The sequence below is a fragment of the Oenanthe melanoleuca genome, unplaced genomic scaffold, assembly GCF_029582105.1.
Source record: "Oenanthe melanoleuca isolate GR-GAL-2019-014 unplaced genomic scaffold, OMel1.0 S203, whole genome shotgun sequence".
NCBI lineage: Eukaryota > Metazoa > Chordata > Aves > Passeriformes > Muscicapidae > Oenanthe > Oenanthe melanoleuca.
Window position 1 is genome coordinate 13454 of NW_026612852.1, and position 15160 is coordinate 28613.

A 15160-nucleotide genomic window follows, 5' to 3' on the forward strand; every position below is an offset into this window, starting at 1 on the left:
CCCCCCACCCCGATTTCCCCTCCCCCACCCCCCCCTTTCCCCTCCCCACCCCCCTCCGAATCCCGGGGCTCCCTCCGCTCGCCCCTCCCCCACCTTTGGCCCCGCCTCTTCTCTCCCAGCCCCTCCCCCTCCCCAGCTGCCGCCCCGCCCCCTCCCCCCATCGCCCCTCCCCCCAATCCCGGTCCTCCCCCCTCCCCCCCCCCTCCGTTTCCCGGTTCCCGTTCTGGCCCCTCCCCCACCCTTAACCCCTCCCCCCATTTCCGGCCCCTCCTCCCCTCCCCCCTCCCCAATTTCGGGTCCTCCCCCCTCCCCCTCCCCCCTCGCCCCTCCCCCCGCCGGGGGTGTCGCGCGCCGGTGGCACCATGTCCTATGTCCCCTTCCGAGGTACGGGGGGGGCACTGGGAGCACTGGGAGCACTGGGAGCCGCGCGGGGGCGGGCGCTGGGCGCGCTGGGAGCGCGAACTGGGGATACTGGGAGCGGTACTGGGAGCGGGGGAGGCGCAAACTGGGGATACTGGGAGCGGGGGAGGCGTAAACTGGGATACTGGGAGCGGAGGAGGCCGGTACTGGGGATACTGGGAGCGGGGGAGGCGCAAACTGGGGATACTGGGAGCGGTACTGGGTGCGGGGGAGGCCGGTACTGGGCAGACTGGGAGCGGGGGTGGTTCAGACTGGGGATACTGGGGGCGATTCTGGGAGCGGGGGAGGCGCAAACTGGGGATACTGGGAGCGGGGGAGGCCGGTACTGGGCAGACTGGGAGCGGGGGATGCTGTAACGGGGGTTACTGGGAGCCGGGGATGCGGTACTGGGGATACTGGGAGGGATACTGGGGCCGGGGGTGGCTCGGACTGGGCGGACTGGGAGCGGGGGAGGCGTAAACTGGGGATACTGGGAGCGGGGGAGGCCGATACTGGGGATACTGGGAGCGACACTGGCAGAGGGGGAGCCTCGGACTGGCGTTACTGGGAGCGGGGGAGGCTGTAACTGGGCAGACTGGGAGCGGCACTGAGGCCGAGGGATGCCGGTACTGGGGATACTGGGGCCGGGGGAGGCTGTAACTGGGCAGACTGGGAGCGGGGGATGCCGGTACTGGGAGCGGGGGTGGCTGTTACTGGGGATACTGGGACTGGGGGAGGCTCGGACTGGGGATGCTGGGAGCGGGGGAGGCTCAGACTGGGCAGACTGGGAGCGGGGGATGCCGGTACTGGCGATACTGGGAGCCGGGGAGGACGGTACTGGGAGCGGGGGAGGCTTTACTGGGGATACTGGGAGCCATACTGGGAGCGGGGGATGCCGGTACTGGGGCCGGGGGTGGCCTTTACTGGGGATACTGGGAGCGGGGGTGGCTGTTACTGGGGATACTGGGACTGGGGGTGGCTCGGACTGGGAGCGGGGGAGGCTTTACTGGGGATACTGGGACCAGTACTGGGGCTGGGGGTGTTTCTTACTGGGCGGACTGGGGCCAGGGGTGGCTGTTACTGGGGATACTGGGTGCAGAGGATGCTGGTACTGGGCATACTGGGACTGGGGGAGGCTGGGACTGGGGATACTGGGAGCAGGAAGGCTCTTAACTGGGAATACTGGGACTGGGGGAAGCTCTTACTGGCAATACTGGGAGCAGAGGATGCTGTTACTGGGGATACTGGGAGCAGAGGCCTTGTACTGGGAATAGTGGGATTGGTACTGGAGGATACTGGTGCTGGAGGATGCTGTTACTGGGAATACTGGGACTGGGGGAAGATCTTACTGGGGGTACTGGGATCGGGGGAGGCTGTAACTGGGGATACTGGTGTGTGCTGGGGCTGTTACTGGGGATACTGGTGTGTACTGATGCTGTTACTGGGGATACTGGTGTGTGCTGGTGCTGTTACTGGGGATACTGGTGTGTACTGATGCTGTTACTGGGGATACTGGTGTGTGCTGGTGCTGTTACTGGGGATACTGGTGTGTACTGATGCTGTTACTGGGGATACTGGTGTGTGCTGGGGCTGTTACTGGGGATACTGGTGTGTGCTGGGGCTGTTACTGGGGATACTGGTGTGTGCTGGTGCTGTTACTGGGGATACTGGTGTGTGCTGGGGCTGTTACTGGGGATACTGGTGTGTGCTGGGGCTGTTACTGGGGATACTGGTGCGTGCTGGTGCTGTTACTGGGTATACTGGTGTGTGCTGGGGCTGTTACTGGGTATACTGGTGTGTGCTGGGGCTGTTACTGGGGATACTGGTGTGTGCTGATGCTGTAACTGGGGATACTGGTGCATGCTGGGGCTGTTACTGGGGATACTGGTGTGTGCTGGGGCTGTTACTGGGGATACTGGTGTGTGCTGGGGCTGTTACTGGGGATACTGGTGCTGGGGGATGTGGTAACTGGGAGCTCCCCGTATGCGGTGCTGCGGTTACTGGTGGTTACTGGTGCTGGGGGATGCTGATACTGGTGATACTGGGACTGGGGGAGGCTGTTACTGGGGATACTGGGATTGGGGGATGCTGTTACTGGTGATACTGGTGTGTGCTGGGCCTGGTGCTGGTGACACTGGTACTGGTGGGTGCTGTTACTGGGAGTTACTGGTACTGGTGGGTGCTGTAACTGGGAGTTACTGGTATCGGTGGATGCTGTTACTGGGGGATACTGGGACATGGAGATGGCGTAACTGGGAGTTACTGGGACCTGTGAATGTGGTTACTGGGAGTTACTGGTGCCAGTGCGTGCTGTTACTGGGGATACTGGGACATGGGGATGGTGTAACTGGGGATACTGGTGCTGATGGATGCTGTTACTGGTTATACTGGTGCTGATGGATGCTGTTACTGGTGATACTGGTGCTGGTGGATGCTGTTACTGGTTATACTGGTGCTGATGGATGCTGTTACTGGTTATACTGGTGCTGGTGGATGCTGTTACTGGTTATACTGGTGCTGATGGATGCTGTTACTGGTGATACTGGTGCTGGTGCATGCTGTTACTGGTTATACTGGGACACGAGGATGCTGTTACTGGTGATACTGGTGCTGGTGCATGCTGTTACTGGTTATACTGGTGCTGGTGGATGCTGTTACTGGTGATACTGGGACACGAGGATGCTGTTACTGGTGATACTGGTGCTGATGGATGCTGTTACTGGTTATACTGGTGCTGGTTATACTGGTGCTGGTGGATGCTGTTACTGGGAATTACTGGACTGTTGTGATGCTGTAACTGGTGTGTACTGGTACCAGTGGATGCTGTTACTGGTGATACTGGTACCAGTGGATGCTGTTACTGGGGGATGCTGGAACAAGGAGATGCTGTTACTGGTGATACTGGTGTGACACTGGGTGCTACTGGTGTGTGCTGGGACTCTTGCTGGGGATACTGGGATTGGGGGAGGCTGTAACTGGGAATACTGGTATCGGTGGATGCCTTTACTGGGGATACTGGTACCGTTGGATGCTGTTACTGGGAGATACTGGTGTTACTGGGACCAGAGCATGCTGTTACTGGTGATACTGGGACACAGGCATGGTGCTACTGGGAGTTACTGGGACCAGGGCACGCTGTTACTGGTGCTGATGGACGCTGTAACTGGGAGTTACTGGGACCGGTTGATGCTGTAACTGGGAGTTACTGGTGCTGATGGACGCTGTAACTGGGAGTTACTGGGACCGGTTGATGCTGTAACTGGGAGTTACTGGTGCTGATGGATGCTGTAACTGGGAGTTACTGGGACCGGTTGATGCTGTAACTGGGAGTTACTGGTGCTGATGGATGCTGTAACTGGGGGTTACTGGTGCTGATGGATGCTGTAACTGGGGGTTACTGGTGCTGATGGATGCTGTAACTGGGGGTTACTGGGGGTTACTGGGGGTTACTGGGACTTACTGGTCATTACTGGTCTGTGCTGGTGCCGGGACACCGGGTCAACCCATTCTGTTGGTCCCGGGGGGGTTTGGGGGTCCTGGAGGAGCCTGGGGGGGTCCTGGGGGTGCTGGGGGACCCCCAGAATTCCCCCTGGGAATTTGGGGACCCTCCGGAATTTGGGACACCGGGTCAGCCCAGCCAATGGGCGCGGGGGGCACCCGGGATTTGGGGGGGCACCCGGGATTTGGGGGGGCACCCAGGCCTTGCCTGCCCCCCCAGCCCCTCCTCCCCCACCCCTGTTTGGGGGTCCCGGGCGGAATTTCGGGGGTCCCGGGCGGAATTTCGGGGTGTCTCGGACACCAGGTCCCATCAGCGAGTGCCGGGGGCACCCTGTGAATTGGGGGGGCACCCGAGGGTCTGGGGGGGCTGAGGCGCTCCTGGGGGTTCCCACGGATGCTCTGCGACCCCTCCCCCCAAAAAAAAAAAAACTGGGGACCCCCCAAACCCCCCCAGGCCGTTCGGGCCCCAGGTCCGGCCCGGCCCCGGCGGCTGCTGGGGGGGCTCTGGGGGGCGCCCCGGAACTGGGACTGGGGGGGTCCCGCGGTGACTGGGGGGGGTCCCGGCACGATCTGGGGCCCCCCCGGGATTTGGGGCCCCCCGGGATTTGGGGCCCCCCGGGATTTGGGACCCCCGGGATTTGGGGCCCCCCGGGATTTGGGACCCCCGGGATTTGGGGCCCCCCGGGATTTGGGGCCCCCCGGGATTTGGGCCCCCCGGGATCCGGGCGCGCTGCGGCTGCCGGAGCGGCGGGCGGGGCGCGGGAGCTGCCGGCGGGAGCACCCATGGGCGGGGGAGGGGGAGCGCGGAGGGGGCGGCCAGATGTGACCCCCGCCCCCCCCCAGATGTGCGCGGCGCCCCCCTGGCCCGCGGGCCCTACGCCCCCTCCCCCTACGAGCGCCCCCCCTGGAACCCCCGGTTCTGCATCATCTCGGGGAACCAGCTGCTGATGCTCGATGAGGAGGAGGTGAGCGCCCGGGGGGCCCCCGAAACTGCCGGCCCCGGGGGGGCTCCCCGGAACCTGCTGACCCCCGGGGGGGCTCCCCAGAACCTGCTGACCCTGGGGGGCTCCCCCAAAACCTGCTGACCCCCGGGGGGGCTCCCCCAAACCCGCTGACCCTGGGGGGCTCCCCGGAACCGCTGACCCCCGGGTGCTCCCCCAAACCCGCTGACCCTGGGGGGCTCCCCGAGACCCGCTGACCCGGGGGGCTCCCCCAAACCCGCTGACCCTGGGGGGGCTCCCCAGAACCTGCTGACCCCCGGGGGCTCCCCGGAACCGCTGACCCGGGGGGCTCCCCCAAACCCGCTGACCCGGGGGGCTCCCCCAAACCCGCTGACCCTGGGGGGCTCCCCGAGACCCGCTGACCCGGGGGGCTCCCCGGAACCGCTGACCCGGGGGGCTCCCCCAAACCCGCTGACCGGGGGGCTCCCCCAAACCCGCTGACCCCCTGGGGCTCCCCAAAACCCGCTGACCCGGGGGGCTCCCCCAAACCCGCTGACCGGGGGGCTCCCCAAAACCCGCTGACCCGGGGGGCTCCCCCAAACCCGCTGACCGGGGGGCTCCCCCAAACCCGCTGACCCGGGGGCTCCCCCAAACCCGCTGACCCTGGGGGGCTCCCCGAGACCCGCTGACCCGGGGGCTCCCCGGAACCGCTGACCCGCTCCCCGGAACCGCCGCCCCGCTCCGCAGATCCACCCGCTGCTGATCCGGGAGCGGCGGGGCGAGCCGTGCCGGAGCAAGCTGCTGCGGAGAACCGTCAGCGTGCCGGTGGAGGGGCGCCCGCACCCCGAGCACGGTACCGGGCACCGGGGGGGATGGGGGAGGGCCGGGGGGGCGCCCCCGCCCCCGCCCGAACCGGCACCGGGGTGGGGGAGGGGGGACAGGGGCGGATTTGGCACCCCCACCCCCCCCCCCGTACCCCGCATGGGAGCCATGGTGACATCCCATAATGCTCGCAGAGGCGCTGCGCTGCCTGGCGACCGTTGCCATGGCGACGGGGACACGGGCCTGCCCTCCCCCCCCCCCCAAAATTTCTCCTCCTCCCCCCCCCCCAAGGGAGGAGGCGCCGCCCCCCCGGTGGGGGAGGGGCGGGGGGAGGGGGGGCTGGGGACACGCGGGGGGGGAGGGGGGTTGGGGACATCAGGGGACACGAGGGGACACGGAGGGGGGGACATGGGGGGGAGGGGTGGCCCCGCCCCCGCCCCGCGGGTTTTTTTGGGGGGGGGGGGAAGGGAAATTTGGGACTTCCGGAAAGGAGGGGGGAGGGGTGGGGGGGGGACGGGGATGGGGACAGGATGGGGACAGGGGGACAGGGGGACAGGGGGACAGGGATGGGGACAGGGCGGATTCAGGATGGGGACAGGGGGACAGGGGGACAGGGAGGGACAGGGGGACAGGGTGGGGACAAGGGATGGGGACAGGATGGGGACAGGGGGACATGGGGGACAGGGGGACAGGGGGACAGGGATGGGGACAGGGGGACAGGGATGGGGACAGGGGGACAGGGCTGGGGACAGGGGGACAGGGATGGGGACAGGGGGACAGGGCCACCCCCATGACTGGGGACAAGGAGGGGACAGAGACAGGGAGGGGACAGGGAGGGACATGGAGACAGGGAGGGGGACAAGGATGGGGACAGGGAGGGGACAGGGCCACCAGTGCCACCAGTGCCACTGGGGACAGGGACAGGGCCACCACTGCCACCCCCTGATTGGGGACAGGGACACCAGGGCCACCAGTGCCACCGCTCCTAATGGGGACAGGGCCACCCCTGCCACCAGTGCCACTGGGGACAGGGACAGGGCCACCACTGCCACCCCCTGATTGGGGACAGGGACACCAGGGCCACCACCCTTATCAGGGCCAGAGGCCACCAGTGTCACCAGCAGTGCCACCACTGTCCCCGTCCTGCTGCCAGCCCTCACCGCTGCCACCAGTGCCAGCAGTGCCAGCAGTGCCACTGGGGACAGGGACACCAGGGCCACTCTGTCACTGCCACCACTGTCACCTCCCTGCTGCCACCCCCTCAGTGCCACCAGTGTCACTCCTGCTGCCACCAGTGTCACCCCACACCGCTGTCACCAGTGCCAGCAGTGCCATTGGGGACAGGGACACCAGTGCCACCACTGCTTTCTGCCACCAGTGCCACCAGTGCCATTGTCACCGCTGTCACCACCCAGTGCCACCAGTGCCACCATCCTCTGCCTCTGTCACCACTGCCACCATCGCTGCCACCATCCAGTGCCACCAGTGTCATTGTCACCACTGTCATCATCCACTGCCATAAATGTCACCGCTGCCACCATCACCAGTGTCACCAGTGCCATCAGTGCCACCATCACCAGTGTCACCAGTGCCACCAATGACACCACTCACCGCCACCTCTGTCCCTAGTGTCCCCACTGCCACCATCACCACTGTCCCCAGTATCCCCAGTGCCACCATCCTCAGTGCCACCAGTGTGTCCCAGTGCCACCAGTGTTACCAATCTGTCCCCCGTGCCACCAGTGCGTCCCAGTGCCACCATCCCCACTGTCCCCAGTGCCACCAGTGTGTCCCAGTGCCACCATGCCCCCAATGTGTCCCAGTGCCACCAGTGCGTCCCAGTGCCACCATCTCCAGTGTCCCAGTGCCACCAGATCCACCGGTGCCACCATGCCCCCAATGTGTCCCAGTGCCACCAGTGTTACCAATCTGTCCCCCGTGCCACCAGTGTGTCCCAGTGCCACCATCCCCACTGTCCCCAGTGCCACCATCTCCAGTGCCATCAGTGCCACCGCTGTCACCAGTGTCCCCAGTGCCACCAATGATGCCACAGCTGTCACCATCTCCACTGTCCCCAGTGCCACCAGTGTGTTCCAGTGCCACCAGTGTTACCAATCTGTCCCCAGTGTCCCCAGTGCCACCAGTGCGTCCCAGTGCCACCATCCCCAGTGTCCCAGTGCCACCAGTGTTACCAATCTGTCCCCAGTGCCACCAGTGCCACCAGTGCGTCCCAGTGCCACCATCCCCACTGTCCCCAGTGCCACCAGTGTGTTCCAGTGCCACCAGTGTTACCAATCTGTCCCCAGTGTCCCCAGTGCCACCAGTGCGTCCCAGTGCCACCATCCCCACTGTCCCCAGTGCCACCAGTGTGTCCCAGTGCCATCACCCTCAGTGTCCCCAGTGCCACCAGTCTCCCCATTTCCCCCGCCCCCCTTTTTTCCCACGGCCCTCTGGCCCCGCCCCTTTCCCACGCCCCCGCTCTGGGCGTGGCCTCCTCCATTTCGGGGCGTGGCCTCTCCCGCGGGGCGGGGCTTTGTACGCGGTGGGCGTGTCCCGAGCGCGGTGGGCGTGTCCCGAGCGCGGTGGGCGGGGCCTCCCGAGCGCGGGGCGGCGGCGGCGGCGCCGGGTGAGTGAGGGGGGGGCGAGTGTGGCGAGTGTGGACGGGGGGATGGCGAGTGTGGGAACGGGGATGGCGAGTGTGGAGAGGGGAATGGCGAGTGTGGGAATGGGAATGGCGAGTGTGGGAACGGGGATGGCGAGTGTGGGAATGGGGATGGCGAGTGTGCGGGGGGGGAGGGGGAGGGAAGGGGGGGAGGGGCGGCGGGGGCGGCGCGCGGAGCCGCGAGCGGGGGGAGGGGGGGAGGGGAGGGGGAGTGAGTGTGCAAAATGGGGGGGGGGGGGGCGAAAAATGGAGGGGGGGAGCGTGGGAAAGGAAGGGGAGGGGCGGGTGAGCGGGGGGGGCTCAGGTGAGCGTGAGGGAACAGGTGAGTGGGGGGGGGGGGCCGGGGGGGCTCAGGTGAGCGTGTAAGGCCGGGGGGGCTCAGGTGAGCGTGCAAAGGGGGGCTCAGGTAAAGGTGCAAGGGCTGGGGGGGCTCAGGTGAGCGTGTAAGGGCCGGGGGGGCTCAGGTGAGCGTGTAAGGCTGGGGGGGCTCAGGTGAGCGTGCAAAGGGGGGCTCAGGTGAGCGTGTAAGGCCGGGGGGAGCTGGGAAGGGTTTGGGGTCAGTGCAGGGCTCAGGTGAGTGTGCACGGGAGGGTTCAGGTGAGTGTGAGGGACCAGGTGAGCGTGCACGGGGCCGGGGGCGCTCAGGTGAGCGTGTGAGGGTTTGGGGTCACTGCAGGGCTCAGGTGAGTGTGCACAGGTGGGGCTGGGGGGGTTTGAGGTGTGTGTGCCAAGGGGGCAGTTGTGAGTGTGAGGGACCAGGTGAGGGGGTTTGGGGGCTCAGGTGAGCGTGCACGGGGGGGTTTGGGGGGCTCAGGTGAGCGTGCACGGGGGGGTTTGGGGGCTCAGGTGAGCGTGCACGGGGGGCTCGGTGAACCTGCAAAAGGCCAGAGGGGTTTGGGGTCAGTGCAGGTTTGGGGGGGGCTCAGGTGAGTGTGCGAGGGCCGGGGGGCTGGGGGGGTTTGGGGTCAGTGCAGGGCTCAGGTGAGCGTGCACGGGAGGCTCAGGTGAGTGTGAGGAACCAGGTGAGTGTGTGAGAGGGGCTGGGGGCTCAGGTGAGCGTGCTGGAAGGTTCAGGTGTGTGTGAGAGGGGCTGGGGGGGTTTGGGGTCAGTGCAGGGCTCAGGTGAGTGTGCGAGGCTTGGGGAGCCTGCATGTGCACGGGGGGGTTCAGGTGAGTGTGAGAGACCAGGTGAGGGCCGGGGGGGTTTGGGGTCAGTGCAGGCCTGGGGGGCTCAGGTGAGTGTGAAAGGGGGGTGGGGGCTCAGCTGAGTGTGGGGGCTCAGGTGAGCGTGTGTGGGTCAGGTGTGTGTGGTGTGACTGTGCCCCCCCAGGTGTGTCTGACCCCCCAGGTGTGACTGTGCCCCCCCAGGTGTGTCTGTGACCCCTCAGGTGTGTCTGTGACCCCCCAGGTGTGACTGTGACCCCCCCCAGGTGTGTCTGACCCCCCCAGGTGTGTCTGTGACCCCCCAGGTGTGTCTGACCCCCCCAGGTGTGACTGTGCCCCCCCAGGTGTGTCTGTGACCCCCCAGGTGTGTCTGACCCCCCCAGTTGTGTCTGACCCTCCCCCCCAGGTGTGTCTGACCCCCCCAGGTGTGTCTGTGCCCCCCCAGGTGTGTCTGACCCCCCCAGGTGTGTCTGTGCCCCCCCCAGGTGTGTCTGACCCTCCCAGGTGTGTCTGACCCCCCCAGGTGTGTCTGACCCCCCTAGGTGTGTCTGTGCCCCCCCAGGTGTGTCTGTGCCCCCCCCAGGTGTGTCTGACCCTCCCCAGGTGTGACTGTGCCCCCCCAGGTGTGTCTGACCCCCCCGGGTGTGTCTGACCCTCCCCAGGTGTGACTGTGCCCCCCCAGGTGTGTCTGACCCCCCAGGTGTGTCTGACACCCCCAGGTGTGTCTGTGACCCCCCAGGTGTGTCTGTGACCCCCCAGGTGTGTCTGACCCTCCCCCCCCAGGTGTGTCTGACCCCCCCTTTTAGCCCCGCCCCCCAGGTGAGTTTCTGCCCCGCCCCCCCAGGTGCGCTCCCCCCCCCCCGCCCCCCCGCCCCCCCCCCGGATGCTCGCGGGGGTCGCTCCCCCCCCTCGGGGGGGGCTCGGGGGGGCCCCGGCGCCGCTCTAGGAACATGTGGGGGGGCCCCCCCCCCGCCGCGACCCCCCCCCCAAATCTCGGGGTCCCCCTGGACCCTGGGCCCCCCCCCCGGGCCCCGCCCGCGCCCCGAGGGCGGCAGCAGCACCGTGGCCGGTAGGAAATGGGGCGGGGGGGGGAATTTGGGGGGGTTTATGGGGGCAGAATTAATGATATTATTACATTGTATTAATTAATTAATTATATGGAGGCCAAAATTTGGGGAGGGGGTCGGGGTTAAAGAGGATTTAGGGAGGGGGGAAGGATTTGGGGAGGAGACACAAATTTGGGGAGGGGGCTCGGGGATTTTGGGGAGGATCTTAGGGCGGGGAAGGATTTTTGGGGGGGTTCAGGGGGATTTGGGGGGGTTTGAGGAGTTTTGGGGGAGGTTTAGGAAGGCAGAATTAAAACATCCCGGAATTTGGGAAGGGGGAAGAATTTTTGGGGGGTTTTGGGGGTTTTGGGGGGTTTTTTGGGGGACAGAATTGAAGTGACCCCGAAATTTGAGGAGGGGGCTCGGGGTTAAAGAGATTTTGGGGAGGGGAAGGAATTTGGGGAATTTTGGGGAGGGGTCCTGGGAGATTTTTGGGGAGGGGTTGAGGCAGAATTAAAGGGACCCCAAATTTTGGGGCGGGAGGGGAGGGGGGGGTCTCAATTTGGAGGGGGGGGGGTGGGAATTGGGGGGACCCAAATTTGGGATGGGGTCTAAAATTTGGGGAGGGGTCCTGAAATTTGGGGGGAGGGTCCCGAAAATTTCCCCCAATTTTCCCCAAAATTCCCAAATTTCCTCAAATTTTTCCCAAACTTCCTCTTCCTTCTACCCTTGGGGTGAATTTTGGGACCCCCCAGAGGATTTGGGGTTGGGATTTCGGGATCTCCCCAATTTTGGGGTTGGGATTTTGGGGTCTCCCCGAATTTCAGGTCCCCCCGGATTTGGGGCTGGGATTTCGGGTCCCCCCAGATTTCAGGTCCCCCCGGGTTTTGGGGTTGGGATTTTGGGGCTGGAATTTCAGGTCCCCCCAGATTTTGGGGTTGGGATTTCGGGTTCCCCCGATTTTGGGGTTGGGGTTTTGGGTTCCCCCCGGGTTTTGGGGTTGGGATTTGGGGTTGGGATTTTGGGGCTGGGATTTTGGGGTTGGGATTTGGGGCTGGGATTTTGGGATCTCCCCAATTTTGGGGTTGGGATTTGGGGTTGGGATTTTGGGGTTGGGATTTTGGGGCTGGGTAATTTGGGGTTGGGATTTTGGGGTTGGGAATTTGGGGCTGGGATTTGGGGTTGGGATTTGGGGCTGGGATTTTGGGGTTGGGATTTTGGGGTTGGGATTTTGGGGTTGGGATTTGGGGTTGGGATTTGGGGTTGGGATTTGGGGCTGGGATTTTGGGATCTCCCCAATTTTGGGGTTGGGATTTGGGGTTAGGATTTGGGGCTGGGATTTTGGGGCTGGGATTTTGGGGCTGGATTTGGGGTGGGATTTTGGGGCTGGGATTTTGGGGCTGGGATTTTGGGGTTGGGATTTGGGGCTGGGATTTTGGGGTTCCTGACGTCGGTGGCCCCGTTCCCAGATTACCACGGCGGCCGCTCCCGCAGGAAGAGCGTTCCCGGGGGGAAGCAGTTCAGCATCAACATGGACGCGCCGCCCGCGCCGCCCTTCCGGCCCTCGGTGAGCGTCACCATGGCAACCGGCATCACCCATCGCCCGGCGCCATGGCAACCGCGGGGTCACCATGGTTACCAGCATCACCCATCGCCCGGCACCATGGCGACCACGGGGTCACCATGGTTACCAGCATCACCCATCGCCCGGCGCCATGGCGACCGCGGGGTCACCATGGTTACCAGCATCACCCATCGCCCGGCGCCATGGCGACCGCGGGGTCACCATGGCAACCGTCATCACCCATCATCCAGCGCCATGGCAACCGCGGGGTCACCATGGTTACCGTCATCACCCATCGCCCGGTGCCATGGCAACCGCGGGGTCACCATGGTTACCATCATCACCCATCGCCCGGCGCCATGGCGACCGCAGGGTCACCATGGTTACCAGCATCACCCATCGCCCGGCGCCATGGCAACCGCGGGGTCACCATGGTTACCATTATCGCCCATCGCCCGGCGCCATGGCAACCGCGGGGTCACCATGGTTACCGTCATCACTCATCTCCCGGCGCCATGGCGACCGCGGGGTCACCATGGTTACCGTCATCACCCATCATCCAGCGCCATGGCAACCGCGGGGTCACCATGGTTACCGTCATCACCCATCGCCCGGTGCCATGGCAACCGCGGGGTCACCATGGTTACCAGCATCACCCCATCATCTGTCACCATGGCAACCGCGGGGTCACCATGGTTACCAGCATCACCCCATCATCTGTCACCATGGCAACCTCGGGGTAGTGCCATGGATGCCAGCATCAGACAGTGCCTGTTACCATGGTTACCATCATCACTCCATCACCCGTATCCATGGTTACTGTGATCGCCATCACCCGTTGCTATGGTTACCATCATCACCCCATCACCTGTTTCCATGGTTACTGTGATCACCATCATCCATTGCATGGTCCCCACGTGCCTGCTGTCATGGTTGCTGTTGTCACCCATCACTTGTTTCCGTGGTTACTGTGTTCACCATCGCCCCTTGCCATGGTTCCCACATGCCTGTTGCCGTGGTTACCATCATCACCCATCACCAGTTGCCGTGGTTACCGTTATCCTCGCCCTCCATTGCCGTGGTTATCGTGATCCCCGTACTCCCGTTGCTATGGTTACCCCATCACACCCCGCTTGTCGTGGTTACCGTTGTCACCCATGACCCGTTGCCATGGTTACCCGAGTTCCCAATTACCTGTACCCGTGGTCACAAGCCCAGCACCGTTGCCATGGTTACCGTGGTCCGTCACTTCCCTGTTCTTGTGGTTGCTGTGGTCCTGCCTGTTGCCATGGTTACCCCGGTCCATCACTTCCCTGTTGCCATGGTTACAGTGGTTGTGCCTGTTGCCATGGTTACAGTGACCCGTTACGTCCCTGTTGCCATGGGATCTGGACTAACCCGTTGCCATGGTGACCAGGTAACCGAGGTCCTGAATCGCCCATTACCATGGTAACCAGATAACCCAGGTTTGGAATAACCCGTTACCATGGTAACCAGGTAACCCACGTCTGGAAAGACCCGTTGCCGTGGTAACCAGCTAACCGCGACCTGGACTAACCCGTTGCCATGGTAACTGGGTAACGTGGATCTGAAATAACCCGTTACCATGGCAACCATGTAACCCAGGTCCTGACTCGTGTGTTGCCATGGCAACCGGACAACCTGGATCTGGGATAACCCGTTGCCATGGCAACGATGTAACCCAGTTCTGAGATAACCCGTTGCCATGGTAACGGGGTAACCCGTGTCATGACTGTGCCCGTTGCCATGGCAACTGCCGCCCATCGCTATGGAAACCATAGCAATGACGCCTCTGGTGACCTCGGTGACCCCTCAGTGACCCCTCGGTGACCCCGGTGACCCTGGATGACCCCTGGAGACTCTGGGTGACCTCGGTGACACTCAGTGACCCCTGAGTGACCCCGGTGACCTCCTGGTGTCCCTCAGTGCCCCCCTGGGACCCTTGGGCAACTCACGTGACCCCTGGGTGACCTCTGTGACCCCTGAGTGACACCATGACTCTCGAGTGACCCCTATGACCCCTGGCTGACCCCATGACCTCCCAGTGACCCCGTGCCCCCCGAGTGACCCCTGGCTGACCCCGAGTGACCCCTGTGTCCCCAGCAAGGCTTCCTGAGCCGGCGCCTCAAGAGCTCCATCAAGAGAACCAAGAGCCAGCCCAAGCTGGACCGGACCAGCAGCTTCCGGCAGATCCTGCCGCGCTTCCGGAGCGCCGACCACGACAGGTGAGCGCACCTGGGCACACCTGAGACACCTGGGCGCACCTGGGATACACCTGGGATACACCTGGGACAGGGGAACACACCTGGGAGACACCTGAGATACACCTGGGACACACCTGGGATACACTTGGGCACACCTTGGATACACCTGGGGCAGGGGAACACACCTGGGATACAGCTGGGCACACCTGAGACACCTGGGATACACCTGGGATACACATGGGCACACCTGGGACAGGGGAACACACCTGGGAGACACCTGAGATACATCTGGGGCAGGGGAACACACCTGGGATACACCTGAGATACACCTGGGATACAGCTGGGATACACCTGGGTACACCTGGGATACACCTGGGATACACATTGGCACACCTGGGACAGGGGAACACACCTGGGAGACACCTGGGCACACCTGAGATACACCTGGGCGCACCTGGGATACAGCTGGGCACACCTGGGATACACCTGGGCGCACCTGGGACAGGGGAACACACCTGGGAGACACCTGGGGGGGTTCAGGGGCAGCTTCCGGCAGATCCTGCCGCGCTTCCGGAGCGCCGACCACGACAGGTGAGCGCACCTGGGCACACCTGAGACACCTGGGCGCATCTGGGATACACCTGGGATACAGCTGGGATACACATGGGCACACCTGGGATACACATGGGATACAGCTGGGATACACATGGGATACACCTGGGCACACCTGGGGGCATTGGGGGCACCTGGGATACACCTGAGAAATACCTGGGCACACCTGGGGACACCAAGGGACCCTTGGAGGTACTTGGGGTCACCTGGGCACACCTGAGGGAGTT

The 15160-nt window shown here is 64.3% G+C and overlaps 1 protein-coding gene across 1 annotated transcript; it reads left to right on the forward strand.

Annotated features, from left to right (window-relative positions):
* Window positions 1-310: 310 nt before the first annotated feature.
* Window positions 311-14912, forward strand: LOC130266765 (ras/Rap GTPase-activating protein SynGAP-like; the record flags this gene model as incomplete). The annotated part of the gene is made up of 6 exons (XM_056516022.1): window positions 311-384; window positions 4741-4862; window positions 5586-5691; window positions 12002-12099; window positions 14221-14342; window positions 14862-14912. Coding segments are annotated over exons 1-6 (521 nt in total), but the record flags the coding sequence as incomplete, so codon positions are not given.
* Window positions 14913-15160: the final 248 nt, after the last annotated feature.